Source organism: Sorex fumeus, unplaced genomic scaffold, assembly GCF_029834395.1.
Source record: "Sorex fumeus unplaced genomic scaffold, SorFum_2.1 ptg000011l, whole genome shotgun sequence".
Taxonomy (NCBI): domain Eukaryota; kingdom Metazoa; phylum Chordata; class Mammalia; order Eulipotyphla; family Soricidae; genus Sorex; species Sorex fumeus.
In genome coordinates, this window is record NW_026606068.1 from 4,125,135 (window position 1) to 4,146,661 (window position 21,527).

At 59.5% G+C, this 21,527-nt stretch overlaps 3 protein-coding genes across 4 annotated transcripts in view; 2 read left to right on the forward strand and 1 right to left on the reverse strand.

Annotated features, from left to right (window-relative positions):
• KIAA2013 (KIAA2013 ortholog) overlaps positions 1–21,527 on the forward strand; it is a 285,226-nt gene that overhangs the window by 154,996 nt on the left and 108,703 nt on the right. The gene's annotated exons all lie outside the window — the stretch shown is intronic.
• MAD2L2 (mitotic arrest deficient 2 like 2) lies at positions 62–16,236 on the forward strand. 2 transcript variants are annotated; one of them, XM_056110948.1, is made up of 9 exons: positions 62–160; positions 12,589–12,640; positions 12,727–12,845; positions 13,538–13,609; positions 14,203–14,303; positions 14,783–14,877; positions 15,295–15,368; positions 15,691–15,783; positions 15,915–16,236. In XM_056110948.1, exons 2-9 carry the CDS (start codon positions 12,601–12,603, stop codon positions 15,954–15,956), a joined length of 636 nt encoding a protein of 211 aa, XP_055966923.1. In that variant the 5' UTR covers positions 62–160; positions 12,589–12,600; the 3' UTR covers positions 15,957–16,236. The 2 variants fall into 2 exon arrangements, with proteins under 2 accessions (XP_055966923.1, XP_055966922.1); XM_056110947.1 differs by lacking the exon at positions 62–160 and adding an exon at positions 12,088–12,217 and having other exon boundaries at positions 15,915–16,225.
• Positions 16,377–20,719, reverse strand: FBXO6 (F-box protein 6). Its single transcript, XM_056110945.1, has 6 exons — positions 20,596–20,719; positions 19,148–19,424; positions 17,681–17,807; positions 17,147–17,242; positions 16,765–16,900; positions 16,377–16,622 (listed from the first exon to the last, which is right to left on the reverse strand). Exons 2-6 carry the CDS (start codon positions 19,410–19,412, stop codon positions 16,443–16,445), a joined length of 804 nt encoding a protein of 267 aa, XP_055966920.1. The 5' UTR covers positions 19,413–19,424; positions 20,596–20,719; the 3' UTR covers positions 16,377–16,442.

Consider the following 21,527-nt stretch of genomic DNA (forward strand, 5'->3'; position numbering starts at 1 on the left):
GCGCGCCCCGGCCAGCTGCGCTCGGCGCTCAGGGTCCGCTCCCCAGAGGCCTCGCCGCAGCCGCGGGCGCCGGGGCGCGGGGCAGACAAAGGAGGCAGACAAAGGCGGGCGCCGCGGGGCCACCGTGCGGGCACCGGGCGAGGCGGGCCCCTTCCTCCCGGTGCGTAAGAGCCGCTGCGGCGCGGCCCGGGGCACGAGGGACGGGGCGGGCGGGGCGCCGGCAGCGGTGGCGCAGCTGGAGCGGCCGACAAAGGGTCGTGGCGCGGGGGAGGGGGGTCCCTGGCGAACCCCAACAATAGATCGTGGCCGAGCGCTCAGCTGCCGCCGCGTCTGGACGGGCAGGGGCCGGCGGGGCCCCCAAAGGATTATTCCGCCCAGGCTGTCAGACGCGACGGGAGGAAAGCCGGGTGCGGGGGGAGGCGGGCGGGGACCCCGCGGGGCCTTTGTAGCCCGGGAAAGTGCTCGGAGCGCGGAGGGCCGGGCTCGAGGAGGGGCGCGCCGCGTCGTGGGAGAGAGCAGGGGCGGCAGGTGAGAGCCGGGCGTTCGCGCGGCCTCACCTGTGCGTCCTCCCCGCCCCCCGCACGCATCCTGCGGGCCAAGAGGAGCCGGCCCGTCCCCGCACTCGCGCGCGCCGCACGGTCCCCTCGCCACGCCCCGTCCGAAGTGGCTCCGCGGCGGCGGCCGCCGGGCCCCGCGCCCCCCGCGGGGACAAAGCCCGCGGCCGGCCCCGACCCATCCATCACCTCGCGGGAGTCCGGGAATGCGGCGGGATGGGTCCCCCGGCCCCCATAACTCACGGCGGGGCCGGGGTTGGGGGCGCGGGCGCAGCCGCGATCAAAGAGCGGTGGGCGGCGCCCCGGAGGGGCCCACGCCCCGCCCGGCGTCCTCTTTCATTCATTCCCTGGACTGTTTTCTTCGGTCTCCTGAGCGCCACGAGGATGGCTTGGGGTGGACGAGCGCCCCCTCTGCAGTCAGGCCAGCTCCCCACCAAGACTCCTAACTGGGGGAGGGTGGAGGGGTATCAGACAGATCCTGATCCTGGAAAAACAAACTGCCCGGGTTTCTGGTGATTTTAGCTGCCTGGTGGGCCCCTGGGTGGACCAGCGAGGGAACAGAAGGGTTAGATTCCCAGAGAGGTGTGCCAGCCACCAGACACCTACTATGGGCCCCTCTCTCCGGGCCAATGTGGGGGCTACGGTGAGGCCCAGTCTGTACCGAAGCCGGCCCTGGGCGCCCCGTCTGGCACTTGACATTCTGGAGACGGACTATACAGACACAACTCTGTCTCAAGGCAGTGGTGATGGGTGCCACCAGAGTGGGCTAAGGGGACACCCACGAGGAGGCAGGGATGCAGGGGATGCCGGAGCTTGGGGTCCGGAACACGCCACTGGGCTAAGGCAGATTCTTGGTCCAGGAAAGGCGGGTGAGCCTGCTGCCGGGAAGGGCAGTGCCCAGCCCCAGGGGCAGGTGGGGACGTGGTGTGAATGAGGAAGCAGTAAGACTGGAACCCGGGGGCACAGATGCCATGGTCCGGACTGGCTTGTGGAGCATGAGGCCTGGGAGGTTCTGGAGGCCCAGGACCAAGGCCTGGCATAGGGTTAGCAAGTTCTCTGAGTCCTGCAAGGGGAGCATGGACAGGAGTGGGACTGGGGCCCAGCGGGTGGAGGGGTGCTGGGAGAAAGAGACGCTGGGAGCCGGGGTCTGGGACTAGGGAGTGATTTTCCTGGCCAGGCCTTCCAGAACCGGAAGCAGTAGGTGGGTGGCTGGGTTCAAAGGTTGCCGCTCTGGCATGGACTGGACCTCCGGGATTCCTGGGGTGCGGGGTGCTTGGGGCAGCGTGGGCATTAGGAGGGGACTGGACTCCTGGTTCCACCCAGGTTCCCCATCAGTTTCCCCGTCGGAGTAAAATGTGGGGGTCACGTGGTCGGAGTAGAAACAGCTCAGTGGAAACAAGGGACCGCTAGGTGATTCTAATGGGATCTGTCCATGCAGTCGGATATTATTCCACCTGGAAAACGCAGTGAAAGGTCAGTGCCTGCCACCCCGTGAATCAGAAGCATGAGGCGAGGGGAGATGGTTGGAAACAGTCGGCTCCAAGCTGTCTGGCCACGCCTGCAGGAACTGTTTGCACAGGGACGAAGGAGACAGGGCATGAGGCATGATGGCCCTTGTGTGGGGGTTTCTAGCGCTGGAGAGGGGTGCTTGGTGCCACTCTGCCTCTCTGTTCAGCTGCACCTTTCAAAGGTGTGAATTCTGGGGCTGGAGCCTCTTGCCTTGCACTCGGCCCACCTCAGGTTCAACCCCTGACACCCTACAGGGTCCTCCGCACCCTGCCAGGAGTGATCCCTGAGTACAGAGCCAGGCATAAGCCCTGAGCATCACCAGGAGTGCCCCTTCCCCCATAAAAAAGTGTGAATGCTACAGTTTATGAATTATATCTCAATAAAGGCACTCTTGGACTGGGGGCTCAGTGGTAGAGTTCTGGCTTTTGACTTTACATGTGTGGGCCCTGGGCTCAATCCAGCAGAGGAGAGAGCGGGGGTGGGGGGTGGGGGGTGGGGAGTGGGTTGGGAGGGGAGGGAGGTGAGGGAGGAGAGGGAGGATGGAAGGAAGGGAGGAAGGAAGGAAGGAAGGAAGGAAGAAGTAAGAAGGAAGGAAAGAAGGAAGGAAGGGAGGAAGGAAGGGAGGGAGGGAGGGAGGGAGGGAGGGAGGGAGGGAGGGAGAGAGAGAAGGGGGAAGTTGTCTTGCCTTGGATGCGACCAACTGGGGTTAAATCCCTGGCATCCCATCTGGTCCCCTGAGCACTGCCAGGAGTAATTCCTGAGTGCAGAGCCAGAGAGCTAGGAGTAACCCTTAAGTATCACCAGGTGTGACCCAAAAAAGTCAAAAGAAAAAGAAAAAAAGAAAGAAGGAAGGAAGGAGAAGGCAGGTGGGCCTGGAGATGGTTTCCACAGCTGCACATCTGCTCTGCCTATGGGAACCCCAGGTTTTCTTCCTGGCACTGTAAGGCCCCCAAGCACCTCTGGGCATGGCACAGAAGCTAAAAGCAAGTTACTAGCTTTTCAAACAGTGTAGTTTTAATGTCCTTCCCCACACACATACATACATGTTAATTTATTAGTAGCAGCCTGAGGCAGAGAGCTAGTCTAGAAGGTCAGGTCCTTGCCTTCCTTACTGTCAACCTGGTTTGATCCCCAGCGCCGTGAATGGTCACCAAGCATGGCCAGGAATGATCCCTGAGCACAGAACCAGGAGCAGCGCCATGTGTGGCCCTGAACGTTAAGAATATAACAACCATGGAGGCTGGAGCAATTGGACAGCGGGTAGGGCTTTTGCCTTGCACGCGGCCGACCCGGGTTCGATTCCCAGCATCCCATATGGTCCCCCGAGCACCGCCAGGAGTAATTCCTGAGTGCAGAGCCAGGAGTAACCCCTGTGGATCGCCAGGTGTGACCCAAAAATCAAAAATAAAATAAATGCAATAACCACGGTCACTGCATCTACAGTAGAATAACAGTGGCCGCTGGAGCTGGGTGGAAGGTGCTTCCTATGGGGTCCAGGAGCCCTCAGAGGGCCCGGAAATGCCACGGCTTCACAGCGACCGGTGTTCCAGTCTGGGTTAAGGCACAAGGGCCTCGTAGCAGTAAGGAGCACAGGACCTGCACAGGAGCGGTTTGGCTGGGGGGTGAGGGGGCATTGGGGAAGGGAGGGGTAGGAGGAGGAAGGGCTCTGCCCCGTTGAAGGTTTGGAAGCGGCTCAGAGGTACAGCCCCTGCTCAGGCAATGGTCCTTGCAATGGCAGTGGAAGCCGAGGCCTGGGTGGGCTGGGGGAGGAATGGTGATGGGGGGGTGGGGGGCAGGGGGAGCCCAGGATGCTCTGGGTTTGGAGGGCATGACTGCACATCCAGGGAATTTCTTCTCAGGCTTCCAGAGTCCACGCTGAGGCTGGAGCCATAGGATAGCAGGGAGGGTACTTGCCTTGCATGGGGCCAACCTAGTGTTCAATCCCTGATACCCCATAGGGTCCCCCAAGCCCCACCAGGAGTGATCCCAGAGCGAAGAACCAAGAGTCAGCCCTGAGTACCACTGGGTGCAGCCCCCCTAACAAAATAAAAAAAAAGAGCATGCTGAGCTTAGTATCCATGTAAAAACAACCATTTTATATATATATATATATATATGTGTGTGTGTGTGTGTATACATATACATGCTCATAAACACATATAAGAAACCCAGTAAGCAACACACATAAGCATGTATGAGTAGTTATACACAGGCACACAGCACATGACATGTATAAGCATGTATATGTACACACAGGCACCCAGTGCAAGACATGTATGAGCATGTGTATGTAAGTGTATATACTGTCACTGTCCTCCCGTTGTTCATTGATTTGCTCGAGCGGCCCCAGTAACATTGTGAGACTTGTTGTCACTGTGTTTGGCATATCCAATATGCCACGGGGAGCTTGCCAGGCTCTGCCGTGCATGTATACATTATCTAGTTCTTACTCTGGAGATAGCACAGCGGTAGGGCATTTGCCTTGCACGCAGCCAACACGGCCGACCCGAGTTCGATTCCTCCGCCCCTCTCGGAGAGCCCGGCAAGCTACCGAGAGTATTTGATATGCCAAACACAGTAACAACAAAATCTCCAATGGAGATGCTACTGGGCCCACTCAAGCAAATCGATGAACAACGGGAGGGCCTTTACTTTACTTTACTTTACTTTACTCTGGAGAACCAGGCAGGCTACTAAAAGTATCCTGTCCCCACAGCAGAGTCTGGCAAACGCCCCGTTGCGTATTCATTATGCCAAAAACCAGTAACGATGATGGGTCTCATTCTCCTGACCCCTGAAAGAGCCTCAAATGTGGCACTTTCTAAAATCTTAGGGCTAGGACGAGACGTTACTGGTGCCTGCTCGAGGAAATCGATGATCAACAGGATGACAGTGATACATATAACGTTTTATTTTTCCTTCTAAACAAACTTTTCTGAGACTGGAAAGATAGTACGGCGGGAGGGCGTTTGTCTTGCATGAAGCCAACCTGGGTTTGATCCCCAGCATCCTGAGTGCAGAGCCGGGAGTGTGGCCCCAAAACCAAAATAAGTATCACTTGATCACTTGATCCCCCGTTATTCATTGATTTACTGGAGCAGGTGCCAGTAACGTCTCCATTCATCCCTGTTGCGTGCTAGCGTAGCCCAATGGCATCTGTTCGTTCTAGGAACATGCAGAGCCTCAAGCCGATCATTCAGGGTCTTGACGAAGAAGTAAATATAAAATAAAATAAGTAAATCATAAATAAATAAATAAACTCTTCTCTTGCCCCTCTCCCTCATTGGTTGTGTTGCTGTGACGACGGTCATACAGGTTTGGTCCAGGGGCTCAAGGGGGGGCTGGCGCATCTGCTTAGTCACGCCCCCTCCCCAGGCGCTGATGCCTGCGGGTAGGGTGGGCTCACCACCGGGGACCCTCCTCTCTAGTCCTGCCTCCCGCGCATGCTGGCTGCAGTGGTTGCCCTGGGAGCACTGCAGGATGAGCCACAGCATCTAATGTGGTTGTGGTGCTCGCCAGGGCTGAGTTTCAGGCTCACGTGCATTTGGTGATGGTGCCCACAGAAAGTGCTCGCAGCCCAGGGGATCCCAGCCAGGAGAGCATCACACCTGGCGGTGCCCGAGGGACCACATGGGATGCCCAGGATCCAACCCGGGTCAGCTGCGTGCCAGGCAAACGCCCCACCCCCGCGCCGTCCTATGCTCTGACCCCGCTGCTCCTGGGGCTGGAGGAGAAAGGGCGCCGGAAGTGACGCAGCCGCGCTGCTGCGCATGCGCTGATCCAGGTTCCAACCCCTGGAAGTGCATCTGGCTCCTTGAACTTCCTGGGGGTGGTCGCTGCCGAGCACAGAGCCAGAACAACCTGAGCACCATGGAGTGTGGCCCCCAAATGCCCACACCCAGAGAAGACAGTGGAAGCAGCGCTTCCCTGCGCCCCGCTGCCCCCTGTCCCAGCTGCTCTTCACCCAGCCCTAGAGCACTGCTCTGCTCTCCTCATTGTTTTGTGTTAAGGCCATAGCTTGCTGTGCTTTGCGCTTTCTCCTGTTTTTTTTGCTTAGGGATCACTCCCAGCAGAGCTCAGGGGACTATATATATGTATATGTATATATATATCACTTGATCCCCCGTTATTCATCGATTTACTGGAGTGGGTGCCAGTAATGTCTCCATTCATCTCCATTCATCCCTGTTGAGTGCTAGCGTACCCCAGTGGCATCTGTTCGTTCTAGGAACATGCAGAGCCTCAAACTGATCATTCAGGGTCTTGACGAAGAAGTCTGACCATCTTGTAGGTAGGCGTCCATGCGATCTTTTGACGTCCAGTGGAATCCAGTCAGTAATGGCTCTAGTCCAGCGGTTGTCTATAAATCTCATTATGTGTCCAGCCCATCTGATTTTTGATGCTTTGGCAAATGAGACAGCGTCCCTGATTCTTGAGCTTTGACGGAGATCAGAACTCCGGATTCTATCTCTCATTTGAGTGAATCGTGATATTCCAAGCATAGCTCTTGGAATATTAAAAGTAAAGTAAGTAATATATAGTGTATATATATGTGTGTGTATATATATATATATATATATATATATATAGTGCCGGGGACCAAACCTGGGTCCACCACGTGCAAAGCAAGTGCCACTGTGTTATCTCCTGGCCCCCGTTCTCAACATTTCAATCCTTCATTCTTCCTCATTCATTGACATACTCAGGGAGAACTCGGATGGGTGTGGACTAGACCGGAAGGATGCCTAGGGCAGTGTCTGCGCCGACTCTGGGGGTCCTGGATGGGGGGGGCATCAGCGGGATGGTCCCAGCCTGTCTGTGGCTCATATTGCACCCCCCCCAGACACACACACCCCCTGGCTTGCTATTCCAGGATTCCTAGAGAAGGGAGGGTTCCTGCTGTGGCTGCATCAGGCCAGGGGATGGGCGAGGGGTCTTCAAAGGGCTTTGGGCTCTTCACATTCATTCATGTGAGTTGGTTTGGTGAGCTCACAGATTTCGCCACGCAAACCCTTAGACTTGGTTCTAAAGAGCCTGCTGAGACCTTGTGCCAGGTAACTGGTGATGCTCAGGGGTTCCTCCTGGCTCTGCGCTCAGGAATCACTCCTGGTAGTGCTCAGGGGACCCTATGGGATGCCGGGGATCAAACACAGGTGTGCTGTGTGCAAGGCAAATGCCCTGCACACTGTGCTATCGCTCCAGCCCCAGGCCTTGCCTTTCTTGACAAGAGTTTGCTGCCTCTTAGTTGCTCCTTGTTTCCATGTACCCGTCTCCCAGGAGTGATCTCTTTGCTCTTTCCAGACCCTCATCCCAGACCCTCAGGTACCTGCTGTAACCAGCAAATAAGCTTGTTCCCCTCCTCGACACCCAGCCTTCCCTCCCCACGGCTCCCTTCCTATTCCTGCATATGCAAATAACTTTGCAAGCAGTCTCCCAGCAATGGGTATTCCGAAATGTAATAAATGAACCCCAGAATGTAATCTGGGCCCCCACCTCCTGCCCATCCATCACGCTGATGCCATTAAGATATGAAAACCAGCTGCCGCTGAGCCCGTGCGGGAAGATGACGGATGAGTCTGTGGCTGCCCCAGCTCCCTTGTCTTTGCTCCCATGGAACCCAGGGCCACCAGAGGCTTGGGGAACATCTGTCCAGACTGTTCATTTCACAAATGAGGAGCTGGAGGCCTTTGGGGGTCACAGGGCAGATCGCTCTTGCTCCCTCCCCATTTGTCTCCCGGCCGCCTTCCTGTTTGTGGCTGGCTCTGATTCCAAAGGCCCGAACCCAGACATTTTTCCCAATGAAGTCTTTCTAGTTGACAGGTTGACAGAGCACCCCCGAATCAAAGACCGTCGGGACCTCAGTTTCTCCACAGGGAAAGCGTGAATTTTGGGTCATATGTCATCTGAGCTTTCTCTGAAAGTCTTGCTTGTTTGCCGGGTGTAGGGATTGGGTCCAGAAGCCCATGGAAGGGAGACTGGGAGACTGGCAATGATTCACGCACACATCCCCCCCAGCACTCCTCCCCCTTCCCCCCCCCCGCCCCCACAGGGATTACTGGGCCCTGAGTTTCTCCACACTCCTAGCCCAAACTGAGAGAGCTATTTCCTGTCACAGATGAAAGAACAGCTGTAGGGGTCTGAGCGATGATAGCACAATGGGGAGGGCGGTGGCCTTGCAAGCAGCCATCCATCCGGGTTCTATCCAAGACACCTCATATGGTCCCTGAGCCTCTCCAGGAGTGATCCCCTAGCACAGAGCCAAGAGTAAGAACCGCATCCTACTGGATATAGCCAAAACGCACACACACACACATGAAAAAATTAGTGGCTGAAACAGCCTCCAGAGAGGGACCAGAAGAATAATGCCTTCTCCCCCTCATACCCCCCCACCACCATTCTGCCACTATCCCCGGTGGCCAAAGCAGCCACATGGTTGGATCTGAAGGCATGGCTTCAGGGCATGGCTCCCAGTCGGTGAGCTGCTCGCTGAAGTATGTGTGAAAATCGTCCCCCAGGAGATGGCGTGGACAGCGTCCCCTTCCTTGTCCTGAGAACGTTACTGGGCCCAAAATGTCCTGCTAGGTACATCAGCTCCTAAAATAAATCATCCGGCCCTTCCACTTAGGCCTTGCACTTTTTTTTTACTTGCTTATTTTATTTTTAATTGAATTTTGGCTTTGGTATTGGGCCACATCCGGTGATACTCAGGGCTTACTCCTGGCTCTGCACTTAGTAATCACTCCTGGTGGTGCTTGGGTGACCATATGGTGTGCTGGGAACCAATTTGAGGTCTGCTGAGTGCCAGGCAAGTTGCCTACCTTCTGTACTATCCATTTTGTTGGGTTTTTTTTTTGCTTTTTGGGTCACAGCCAGCGATGCACAGGGGTTACTTCTGGCTCATGCACTCAGGAATCACACCTGATAGTGCTTGGAGGACCCTATGAGATGCTGGGAATCGAACCCGGGTCAGCCACGTGCAAGGCTGTGCTGTCACTCCAGCCCCTTATACTATCAATTTTAGGATAGTAAAAGGCCCTGCAGTTTTAGGAAACGCAGCTTTTCCTTGGGAACAGCGCACCCCACTGTTGCTTGGGATGATGGTTTTCGCCCTGGGCGGGGGGCTTCAGAACCGTTGGGGTCAAGTGAAAGGCACCTAAAAGGGTCCTGCTGCACACCAGTCAGTCGGGAGCTGGGAGCTTCCCAGGAACGGGGGTGGGGGTAGGGGGAGGAGGGAGTTTAACAGTTTAATTTGGATGCAGATTCTGAGGCCGCACTGCTTTTGAGCAATGCATTGTTGTGCTACCCCTCCCTGCCCCCCCAGCAGAAGAGGGAACCTGCAGGACTGAGGGTGTTTAGGGTGAAGTGAGTTCCGGTGCCCCACACAGGCTATCAGCCTGCACAATCCTCTCCTTTTGCTCTCCACCCCCACTCCCACCCCCACTGTGACTTCTCAGGGGCTCTTGTGTTTGACTCAAAGAGAGACTAGGGCCCTGGATTCGCCACTCAGATCTGTGAACACCTTCTCCAACCTTAATTTTTTTAAATTTAGTGCTCAGAGTGTTACACGTTTACTCAACGATCACTCCTGATGGTGCTCAAGGGACAGTATAGGGTACCAGGGATTGAACCTGGTGGCCCCGTGCAGGGCAAGTGCTTTACCCTCTCTGCTCTTGTTCTGGCTGGTGGCCTTAGTTCTGACACCTACAAACTAAAGGAATTGTGGGGCCTGTGCCTGTAACTCAGGACAGAACACCTGTCTTGCCTGTATGAGGAGCTGGGTTCAATCCCCACACTGCCACCGCCAGAAACAGAAATTTACTGAAACCTGGGGCCAGAATTTCAGAGGGTAGATGGTTGCCTATTCCAGCTGTGATTGCTGCAAACCAGGAAACAACTCTGAATTTGTTTGACCATCTGTAAGGTGTGGGCTGGAGCCATAGCACAGCGGTAGGGCGTTTGCCTTGCACGCAGCCAACATGGCCGACCCGAGTTCGATTCCTCCGCCCCTCTCGGAGAGCCCGGCAAGCTACCGAGAGTATTCGATATGCCAGACACAGTAACAACAAAGTCTCCAATGGAGACGTTACTGGGCCCGCTCGAGCAAATCGACGAACAACGGGAGGGCCTTTACCTTTATCTGTAAGGTGGGATGATAACTAAATAGGCAGTTAGCTTCAGAGTTAATGAGGATATTAAGATTAAAAAAAAAAATAGGGCTAGAGAGACATCATATGGGCAGAGTGCTTACTTTGCACGTGGCCAACCAGGGTTCCATTCCCAACATCCCGAATGTCCCCTAACCCCACCAGGAATGATCTCTGAGCACAGAACCAGGAGAGACCCCTGAACACTATAGGGTATGGCCCCCCAAACAAAAACCAGTGATTGGGTTGAAGAGATGGTGCCGGGGTTAAGGAACACTTGCCTTGTGTGAGGGGCTACCTGAATCCCAGAACACAGAGCAAGGAGTACCCCTAACCCTCAGCATGCAGGGTGGGAGGGTGGGGGGTCATCTCAGAACAACAACAAAACAAAAACCAAGATGAAATATCAGAGTCGGTGCTTAAGGCCTGAAAGATTAATTGTAGGGTTTAACACATGCTGGAGTTCCAGGTCCCATCAGAATTATGGGGGCTGGAGCGATAGCACAGCAGGTAGGGCGTTTGCCTTGCACGCAGCCAACATGGCTGACCCGGGTTCGATTCCCAGCATCCCTTATGGTCCCCCGAGCACCGCCAGGAGTGATTCCTGAGTGCATGAGCCAGGAGTAACCCCTGAGCATCGCTGGGTATGACCCAAAAAGCAAAAAGAAAAAGATTTACGGCTGACTGTGGAGTCAAACAGCCATAGTGGGGCCAGAGTCATAGTAGGTGGGTAAGCGTTTGCCTTACGTGGGGCTCACCAGGTCCAATTTCTGGCATCCCACAGGCTCCCCATGCACTGCCAGGATTGATTCCTGAGTGCAGAGATAGGAGTAATTCCTGAGCATCGCCAGGTGTGGCCCCCAAACCAAACAAAAGAAACAGTGATCAAAAAATAATAAAAAAAAATCAGTGCTTTGGGGCTGGAGCGATAGCACAGCGGGTAGGGCGTTTGCCTTGTACACGGCCAACCCGGGTTCGATTCCCAGCATTCCATATGGTCCCCTGAGCACCGCCAGGAGTAACTCCTGAGTGCAGAGCCAGGGGTAACCCATGTGCATCGCTAGGTGTGACCCAAAAAAGCAAAAAAAAAAACAAAACAGTGCTTTGACAGGCAGTAGGCGCTCATTCCACGCTAGTCACGATTTTAATATTATACTTAATATCATTTCCCGGAGTCTGGGGGGCCTCCAGAGGTGGCGGGAAACCCCTCTGCCCGCCCCTCCCCCACTAGCTGTATGGCTCGTGGAGCCCAGGGACCCGTTCTGAGCCTCTTTTACTCATCGGCAAAACGGGCACAAGGGTAGCGATTATCGCGAGCACTTTGAGGATTTAGATAATCTAGGAATTGATCCCCTTGTCCCATGCGCCAGATCTCATTGTTGGAAAGCTGCTTCTCCGCCCGGGAGGTTCACGGGTTCCGGGTGGCGGTGGGTCCCTCACTGTCCCCGCCCTGGAGCCGGCGGATTCGCTTTCGGTTGGGCGGCCGAGCCTGGGGATGGGGCGGCAGAGCTGGCCGCAGATGTCGCTGTCCTGAGTCCCACCTGCGCCCTCCCCTGGCCCTAGCCGCACCTCCGAAAGTGAGGGCAATGCCCTGGAGAGGAAAGTCGGCAGAGATCGGATAAGGAAGACCAGAGCTGCCGTCTTCGGCCCCCTGCAGGCCCGCTGCCACCAGAAATCGAGGGACTGGGGCCGAGAGCGCGGCTGCAGCCTGCTGAGGTCCGCGCAGTCCCGGGCGCCGAAGCAGGGTCCGCCCCGTCCTTAGTCCCGCCTCAGGCCGCCTCTGAGGCTTCCGATTGGCTCCGTGGTTCGTAGGCGTGGCCAGAGGCGGGCGCTAGGCCCCTCCGGCGCTCCCGATTGGGTCCTAGCCCGGTGGGCGTGGCCAGGGCGGTGCTAGGACCTGGTGGCGCACCGTGGACGTCACGGAGCGGCGCCCGGGCTGCGGGTTGAGCGGGAGGCGCGAGTGGCGCGGGGTCGGACCCGGACCCGGAGCCGGGCACCAGGATCCGGCCGGTACCAGGGCAGGGAGAGGCGGGGGCGGCGGTGTTTCCCGCCAGACAGCGGCCGGGGTCTTCGCCTCCCTGCCGTGGGGGCCTGCGTCCCCGCTGCAGCTGCCGCCGGGCTGGGTTTTGCGGGCACAGCCCTGACCTCTGCTGCACCCGGCTGGAGCGGGAGCCGCGGGCAGACGCCGCCCCAGGGGCAGCTTGTGTGCCCAGACCCTGGCGATCGCATGGGGGGTGACCCCCAGTCGCCCCGAGTCCGTGGGGAGCGGGGGCGGGGGCGCGGGATGGGGGTCAGTGACGGGGGCGCTCCGGTCCGGTGATCCCTGGGGTAGCCTGGGCCTCTGCAGCTGGCCTCAGGCCTGTCCCCCTCCCCCCCCCCAGGTGGCGGGAAGGATGACCACGCTGACGCGACAGGACCTCAACTTCGGCCAAGGTTAGGGGGCCGGGCCGAGGGGCTGGGCACGCGCAGGGCCAGGGACGGCGGGTGGGTTCCCAGCGCCCCCCGCTTCTGCCCGGCAGTGGTGGCCGACGTGCTCTGCGAGTTCCTGGAGGTGGCCGTGCACCTCATCCTCTACGTGCGGGAGGTCTACCCGGTGGGCATCTTCCAGAAGCGGAAGAAGTATAACGTGCCGGTCCAGGTGAGTGCCCCGACGGGCAGGGGTGCGTCTCCACGCTCGCTCTCACGGGCGGCCCAGCCCTGGTGGACAGTGGGCTCTCCTTGCGGCCACGGCCCTCATCATCCTTCTCTGCTGGGACCGCCTTGCAGAAATGAAGGCATCAAGCCCTCAGATTCAGAGTGCCCCAGCGCATGGTTATATATGTATGTTTCGTGGCATTGGGGATCAGAGGGGGCTTTAGCATGGGCGTTACCACTGGGCCAGTCCCTGGACCCCTGGTTGTATCCAAATTATTTATTTAGCTTTTCGACCACACTTGGTGGTGTTTGGGGGCCACTGTCTGCATGGGATTGCTCCTGGCGGTGCTCAGGGTCACTCCTGTCTGGTGCACGGGGACCGTATCATTCAGTGCCATGGTTCACACCCTGTGGGCTGGGGGCCAGCAAGTGTCTTAACCTTTGCACTCTCTCTGGACCATTTTAAAAAGTTCTTGAAACAAGTTTGGGGAGAGGGCAGCTGGAAAAGTGAGCGAAGGCCCCTCCTCCTGTCCCTTTTTGCCTGATGCTCACGAGATGTCTCAGACCACCTGCAGGTAAGGCCCAAACCATCAGCCCTTCTGGCTGCAGCGGGTGCTAGAGGGAGCACAGGGCAAGGGGACAAAGAATCATCTTTTCCTGGGGACCCCACTGGTCATCATGGCTGTGTACGTACAGATGTCCTGCCACCCGGAGCTGAACCAGTACATCCAGGACACGCTGCACTGCGTCAAACCTCTCCTGGAGAAGGTGAGGCTCCGACCCTCCGGACCCCCACCCCTGCCCTCCAACCCTCTAGACCCCACCCCTGCTGCTAACCCTCCAGACCACCACCCCTGCCTCCGACCCCCCTGATCTTCAGGGCCCCCACCCCCTGCCCTCTGGCCCTCTGATCCTCCAGATGCCTACCCCCTGTCCTCTGACCCACCGCCCTCTGACCCCTGCCAACCTCCTGGCCCCTCAGCCCCCCAGCACCGCCCAGCTCCCAGCCCCCTGGCCCCTGGCCCCCGGATCCCCATCGTCCTTTACCACACAATGTCCCCAGCAGCCCGTTCTCTGCACACTAGGCCGGCATTGACTGCTGAGCAAGTGGGCACGTCGGGTGTGTGGGGGCCGGAATCCACCCTGGCTAGTGGAGTCGGCCTTCTCTCGGAGACAGGGTCCTGCCTCAGAGACTTCTGGGTGCCCCCCACCCTCACTTCAGTCCCAGTTTCCACATCCATCTTTGTGGGCCAGGGGCCGCGGGGGCCCTGCGGGGTGTACTTGGTGCTCTGTGTCAGCCCCCGTCCTCCCTGGGAACCCGCTGGAGTCCTGAGCGTGCGCTCTCCCGGGTCTCGCTGCAGAACGACGTGGAGAAGGTGGTGGTGGTGATTCTGGACAAAGAGCACCGCCCAGTGGAGAAATTCGTCTTCGAGATCACCCAGCCTCCCCTGCTGTCCATCAAGTGAGCTGCCTCGGCCCCCTGTGCCCTTCCCCCACTCCCTCCCCCCCATTCCGTGCCAGCGGGTGGGCTTTTGGCACAGTGTCCCCTTAGCTGAAGCCTGTTAGCAGCTCTGAGACCCCCACCCGCCATGGGGGGCTGGTCCCAGCCTCCACAGGCACCAAGGGCTTCCTGGTCAGGTGTCCAGTGGGAGGGGCAGGGGCAGGGTAACTGTTCCCCTTCCTGGGGTGAGTCAGGGCGCCCGAGTTGGACCCCGCTTGCCCAGGCTTGGCAGCCTGGCATGGGTCCCGGGTGTGAGTAGGGCTGGGCTGGGCCCTGGTTCTGGGTCTTCGAGGCAACTATCTATGCCTCAGCATCACCCAGGGTGCTCCCCCCCACCAGTGCTCCAGGAGAGTCAGGCCAGGCCCTGAGGACACTTCAGGGGCTGAGCTGGGGGGGAGGGGCTGAGGCCCCCCGTGATGGGAGCCCCCTCCCCTTCCCAGCGCAGACTCCCTGCTGTCGCACGTGGAACAGCTGCTCCGCGCCTTCATCCTGAAGATCAGCGTGTGTGATGCCGTCCTGGACCACAACCCCCCAGGTGTGCTCCCAGGCAGCCCGGGGCTTCCGTGGTTTGGTCTGTTCTCAGGACGGTTTGGCTGCACCAGGCTCTATCTTTTCCTTCCTGCCCTTTTGTTCTCTGAGAGCCTGCGGCCTCCAGGAAGCCTCCCTTGACTTCACCAGGCTCTCTGTCGGCTCTGTTGCTTTTGGGCCACACCCGACAGTGCGGCTGGGGAAGGGGGTTGGGGATACTCCCAGCTTTTGGGGTGGACCATGTGGTGCCCGGGAGAGAACTCAGGCCTCCTGCATGAAGAGCCTTGCTTAGCCCACGGGGCCCTCCGGCCCTTCCCGGCCATGCCCCTGGTTTATTGTCTCCGCTGTAGGGCTGAGAGGCTGGCTAGGGGGTGGGAGGGGGCAGGTGGGGGGTGTCCAGCCTTCACCCCACCCTGCCTCTCAGGGTGCACATTCACGGTCTTGGTGCACACGAGAGAAGCAGCCGCCCGGAACATGGAGAAAATCCAAGTCATCAAGGTGAGCGGCTGGGCTGGGCCACGGGGCCCTCGGGGTGGTCTCGGGGCTCTGCGTGGGCCGGGGGCCGCGGGGAGCCTGAGGAGTGGTCTTGGGGTTCTGTGCTGGTAGCAGTGCTCCCTCCTGCCTGCCCCCCCACACACACACACAAACGACCGCACACTTGTCTCGCTCCATCTGTGCACTTGGCTCTGAGAGGTTTTGGTGGTCGGGGACGGGGGTCCTGACCTCCCAGTTTCCAAAGAGGCACCTGGGCTTCTTGAGTCCCTCGGGTACCCGCCCGGCCCAGTCCCCTGCTGCGCCCTGACCCGGGTCCCCTTCTCAGGACTTCCCCTGGATCCTGGCCGACGAGCAGGACGTGCACATGCATGACCCCCGGCTGATCCCCCTGAAAACCATGACATCAGACATCCTGAAGGTGAGTCTCGGTCAGATAATGAGGGGCCAGGCCAGGCCGTGTCCAGTCCCTCCTTTCTCCTCCCTGCCCCCTGCCCTGCACGGCTGTTCCGCGCCCCTGCATCCGTGCGTGCGTCTGTTCCTATCCCTCAGATGCAGCTCTACGTGGAAGAACGAGCTCAGAAGAGCAGCTGAGGGGGCCTGCTCCCCACTGACACCGCATCTCTCGGACTTTGGGGCCCCTGCCTGGGGCAGGGCTGCGGGGCCCCGATTCCAAGTGCTCTTACTGCCTCTGTGTCAGGCCCTGGACACCAGCGCAGAGCTGCTCAGGTCCGGGTCCTTGCATGGAGGAATTCCTCCAGGAAGGCTGTGAAGGGCGCTGGGGCCTTGGTTTTCTGGCCTCCAGGGGTCTGGCCGGCCAACACTGCCTGTCTCGGATACTGTGTTGTGAGTTGTTTCAATAAAGGGCCCCATGGGCTGAGCCAGTGGCGGAGCGGCAGGGACAGGGTGACCCCCGAGCCTCCAGCCCAGGCAGTTTCCAGTGAAAATGTTTATTGCAGAAAAACATCAGTACAAAGGGCAACAGGGCACCAAGGAGCACTGGCTTGCCACGGCAAGGCCCTCCGTGGGGACAGGACCAAGAGCTGCTTGAGGACAGGACATCCGGCCGGTCTGTGCAGCTTAAACAGGGTGGGCAGTGCCCTCCGAGGCCTGGCGCAGGGCCTTCCTGGGGCTGACGGTGACACTGCTGTTGGTCATGCGGGCCCCATACCAGCCTGCCCAGAACAGGGTGTCCTGTCCCCCGTGCTGGAAGAGAACGTGGCGCACACCGGGCGGGTAATCCGAGAAGGTGTGTGAGACCTGGGGGCCGGGGGTGCGGGGAAATGACCGACCATGAAGCCTGGGGAGGGGACAGACTGAAGGGGACAGCTCCACGCCCTGCCCAAGGTTCCAGGCAGGAGAGCTGGGGCTGCCGAGGGGGCCGGCCGGGCGGGGAGCTTACCTCTGTCCACTTGGAATCGTTCCACTGCGGGATGGTGATGGGCGGGGGCTCGAAGGAGGCCAGGGTGATGTAGTCGGCCGAGGTCAGGTGCACGCGTAGGCGGTAGATGCAGCCGCAGTCGCCGCGGGCCGCAAACCTGAGGCGGGGTGCGGGCTCTCAGGGCTGCGCCCACAGAGAGGGCGACAAGGGCCGCCTCTGGGCACCGTGGCACCAGAGAGCGTCCGGGTGAAGGGACTGGCACTGGGATCGGCTGGGGAGGGGGTGGGTGGCTGAAGCCAGGGGCAGGGAAGTGGCTGGGAGGCGTGTGGGGGGGGATCTCTGCCAGGCGATGGCCGATGGCCTCCCCACCTGCACGCCTGGGGGCCCTGCGGGTGCCCATTACCAGTCCTTCACCACGATGTCTGGCCGGTACTGGTCCAGCAGCTCCTCCCAGTAGCCCTCGGCTATGAGGTCCACCAGCTGTGACTTGAGGCACAACCTGGATAGGGGGAAGGGGAGACCGGGTGGCTGGCATTACTCCCTCCTCTTACCCCCCTCCCCCACGGACCCTGCAGGCCTGTGACCCCTGACCCCGCCCAGTTGCTGGTTCCCATCTGCAGGAAGTGACCACTGAGCTGACTCATCCCTCCAGTTCAGAGCCCTCAGGGGACAGTGCTGTTGCAGCTCCCTTCCGGCAGGGGCTGCCTGCCCCCAGCTCCCGGGGTGACTCCTGCACCAGGCAGCAGTGTCTGCCGGCGCCCCCCTTCCCCTGCCCCCCCCTCCTGCCCCCAGCCCCCGGGGTGACTCCTGCACCAGGCAGCAGTGTCTGCCGGCGCCCCCCTTCCCCCGCCCCCCCCCTCGTGGGGTTGGGGGCCCCTCCCTCTGGCCTGACCCGCCCCCCTCTCATCAAGGGCGCACTGGGCCCTGTGTGTCATACTCATACGACGTGGCAAAGTACTTCTTGACTTGGTCGTTGGGAAATTCTTTCACATAGTCTCCGGGCATTGTCTCCACCTTCCACTCGTCGCCCCCATTCTCGTCGATCTTCCAGGATGCCAGCCCCTCTAGGGACACCAGCTGGTCAGTCCAGGTGCCTCGCCCAACCGGCCCCGGGAACACTCCTACCCCCCGGCTGCAGCGCTGAACTTGAACTAGAAGGGCAGAAGTTCCTCCTTCCAGCGGTCAGGCCTCCCAATGCCCCTTCCCCGGGCCCATGAGATTGGGAGATGCAGGCCTGAGAGCCCCGGGTGGGTGCGGGCGTCCACGCTCAGGGGGCGGCTACTCTTCCTTGGCTGCTGCACCCCAGGATGGGAGGACCAGCCTCTGATGGCAACGGGGCCCCAGGTTCCCCTGCCCAGCAGGCTGAGAGACCCATTTCCGGTGGCTCACGGGGCTGAGTACAGGCTTTGTGTCTGGGAGACTGGGGGGTCAATCATGGCGCTGCATACAGCCCCCCAGCTCTGCTGGGAGCAACCCCTGAGCACCGCCACGGGGGTAGCCCCCAAACCATAAAGGGACAGAAGTCAGTCCTTAGGAAACAGGCCTTTCTAGAACATTCATCAGGAGACCTTTTCCAAGTGACTCCTTTGCCCCCTGAACTAGGAGTCCCTTTATATTCCCCAGGAGGTCTAGACTCTTCATCCACACCCCTGCAGCCCCCCCCACACCCCCCACCTCCCCAGAACCAGAGGGATCAGAGAAACTCAGGAGCCTGCCAAGTGCCCAGCAGAAGCTCCGGGAGATCGGGGCGTGGCCAGGCTGCTGGGAAAGGCACGCTGGGCGGTGTCCACAGGAGAAGGGCGGCCACTGTGGGGCCACTGAGTGGGCAGGACCAGTCCGCGCAGGTGCTGCGGTCCTGGGTCTTCGTGTAAGGCTTTCACGGAACACGTTAGTGCCTCTGAAAACAGGGCCAGCCCTAATTACGTCACCAGGTCCTGAGAACCCCGTAGGAATTAGGAAAGAGGACAGCTAAGGGACGGTGGCCATGGGCGAGGGAGGCCCAGTGGCAGATACCATCCTTCAGGTTCCTGGAATAAGAAATGTGTGGCCCAGGGAAAAGGAACGAGATTGGTACAGTGGTTCTGGGACCAGAGTGACAGTACAGCGGGGAAGACCTTTGCCTGCACACACCAAACCGGGTTTGATCCCGAAACCCCGTCTGGTTCCCAGGATCATAAGTCCCGAGCGCAGAGCCAACAGTAAGCCCTGAGCATCACCAGGTGTGACCCCCAAAACAAGTTTTGGCTGATGGAAAGAGCTTCAGGATGAGGCAACAGAGATGGGGGAACACTGGTGGGGCCGGGGCAGGGCTCGGAACTTGGACGGGAGGAAGGAGGAGGTGACAGGCGGCAGGGGAACATTCCAGGTGTCCGGGAGAGGACAGCCGCCGCCACCGGGACCTCACCTTCAGCGCATGGGTTGCTGAGGAGATTCCGCTGGAGGGCGCACAGGAAGTAGAAGACCTTCCAGTCAGTCACGGGCTGGTCCCCCTCCTGGACGACATAGCCGTCCTGCAAGCACTTGCGCTTCCAGAGGGTCACCAAGTCGATGAGGTCGCGCCAGAGGCTGCAGACCAGGCGGCAGCACAGCAGCAGCTGGCGGGCTGGCACGTGCGTGAACACCTCCAGCAGGATGTTCTCCGGCAGCTGGTTGATGTTCTCCACCGCCATGGCCGTGGCCTCCTGTGGAGAGGGGGTCAGAGTGGTGGCACAGCCGGCCTCCACGCGGCCCACCCGGGTGCCATCCCCGGCATCCCAATGGGTCCCCGGCGCCCAGCCATGAGCATCGCCAGGTGTGGACCAAAATCTTTTAAAACTTAAAAAGACTTTTTAAATTAATTTTTTTAATATAAAAAAAAGCTGCGGGTCTGGAGAGATAGCACAGCGGGTAGGGCGTTTGCCTTGCACGCGGCCAACCCGGGTTCAATTCCCAGCATCCCGTATGGTCCCCTGAACACCGCCAGGAGTAACTCCTGAGTGCAGAGCCAGGAGTAAGCCCTGTGCATCGCTGGGTGTGACCCAAAAAAGCAAAAAAAAAATCAGTGCTTTGACAGGCAGTAGGCGCTCATTCCACGCTAGGCACGATTTTAATATTATACTTAATATCATTTCCCGGTTCCAGGATCTGGATTTTATAGTCTCTGAGTCGCGGCCGCGCGACATCTTATCAGAACTTTTTTTTATGACATCTTATTGTCTCATTCCTACTTTGGACAAACTTGCAGGCTATCGAATGTAGCCTGCCCACAGGGCAGAGTCTGGCAAACTCCCCGTGGTGTACCAAATATGCCAAATACCAGTAACAATGATGGGTCTCTTTCTCCTAAAGAGCCTTGAATATAATCTCAGGGGTAGGATGAAAGAGACGTTACTGGGGCCTGCTCGAGGCAATCGACGAATAACAGGATGATGAAATGAAAAAAATGAAAATCATTTCCCGGAGTCCGGGGGGGCCTCCAGAGGTGGCGGGAAACCCCTCTGCCCGCCCCTCCCCCACTAGCTGTATGGCTCGTGGAGCCCAGGGACCCGTTCTGAGCCTCTTTTACTCATCCGCAAAGCGGGCACAAGGGTAGCGATTATCGCGAGCACTTTGAGGATTTAGATAATCTGCGAACTGATCCCCTGGTCCCACGCGCCAGATCTGCTTGTTACGATGCGCGTGTTGGAAAGCAAGCGGTTCTCCGCCCGGGAGGTTCACGGTTCCGGGTGGCGGTGGGTCCCTCACTGTCCCCGCCCTGGAGCCGGCGGATTCGCTTTCTGTTGGGCGGCCGAGCCTGGGGATGGGGCGGCAGAGCTGGCCGCAGAAGTCGCTGTCCTGAGTCCCACCTGCGCCCTCCCCTGGCCCTAGCCGCACCTCCGAAAGTGAGGGCAGTGCCCTGGAGAGGAAGGTCGGCAGAGATCGGATAAGGAAGACCAGAGCTGCCGTCTTCGGCCCCCTGCAGGCCCGCTGCCACCAGAAATCGAGGGACCGGGGCCGAGAGCGCGGCTGCAGCCTGCTGAGGTCCGCGCAGTCCCGGGCGCCGAAGCAGGGTCCGCCCCGTCCTTAGTCCCGCCTCAGGCCGCCTCTGAGGCTTCCGATTGGCTCCGTGGTTCGTAGGCGTGGCCGGAGGCGGGCGCTAGGCCCCTCCGGCGCTCCCGATTGGGTTCTAGCCCGGTGGGCGTGGCCGGGGCGGTGCTAGGACCTGGTGGCGCACCGTGGACGTCACGGAGCGGCGCCCGGGCTGCGGGTTGAGCGGGAGGCGCGAGTGGCGCGGGGTCGGACCCGGACCCGGAGCCGGGCACCAGGATCCGGCCGGTACCAGGGCAGGGAGAGGCGGGGGCGGCGGTGTTTCCCGCCAGACAGCGGCCGGGGTCTTCGCCTCCCTGCCGTGGGGGCCTGCGTCCCCGCTGCAGCTGCCGCCGGGCTGGGTTTTGCGGGCACAGCCCTGACCTCTGCTGCACCCGGCTGGAGCGGGAGCCGCGGGCAGACGCCGCCCCAGGGGCAGCTTGTGTGCCCAGACCCTGGCGATGGCATTGGGGGTGACCCACAGTCGCCCCGAGTCCGTGGGGAGCGGGGGCGGGGGCGCGGGATGGGGGTCAGTGCTCTTACTGCCTCGGTGTCAGGCCCTCGACGCCAGCGCAGAGCTGCTCAGGTCCGGGTCCTTGTGATGTAGGCAGCTAGAAAGGGAAAGGCTCTCTGCAATGAAACAAAGTCTCATAGAAGAAGAATTCTAGGACCGACCCACCCTGTGGAGACAGAGAATAAGGACTTGATAAGACCATCCCCACATCCTGAAGATATGGGAC

Excerpts from the sequence above, each read along its gene's own strand:
- MAD2L2 (XM_056110948.1), top strand. The coding sequence starts at position 12,601 with ATGACCACGCTGACGCGACAGGACCTCAACTTCGGCCAAG. Across the intron at positions 14,304-14,782 it reads CCTCCCCTGCTGTCCATCAA|CGCAGACTCCCTGCTGTCGC; the intron begins GTGAGCTGCCTC and ends TCCCCTTCCCAG. Across the intron at positions 14,878-15,294 it reads CCTGGACCACAACCCCCCAG|GGTGCACATTCACGGTCTTG; the intron begins GTGTGCTCCCAG and ends CCTGCCTCTCAG.
- FBXO6 (XM_056110945.1), bottom strand. The coding sequence starts at position 19,412 with ATGGCGGTGGAGAACATCAACCAGCTGCCGGAGAACATCCTGCTGGAG. Across the intron at positions 17,808-19,147 it reads CAGCAACCCATGCGCTGAAG|AGGGGCTGGCATCCTGGAAG; the intron begins GTGAGGTCCCGG and ends TGGTGTCCCTAG. Across the intron at positions 16,901-17,146 it reads GACATCGTGGTGAAGGACTG|GTTTGCGGCCCGCGGCGACT; the intron begins GTAATGGGCACC and ends ACCCCGCCTCAG.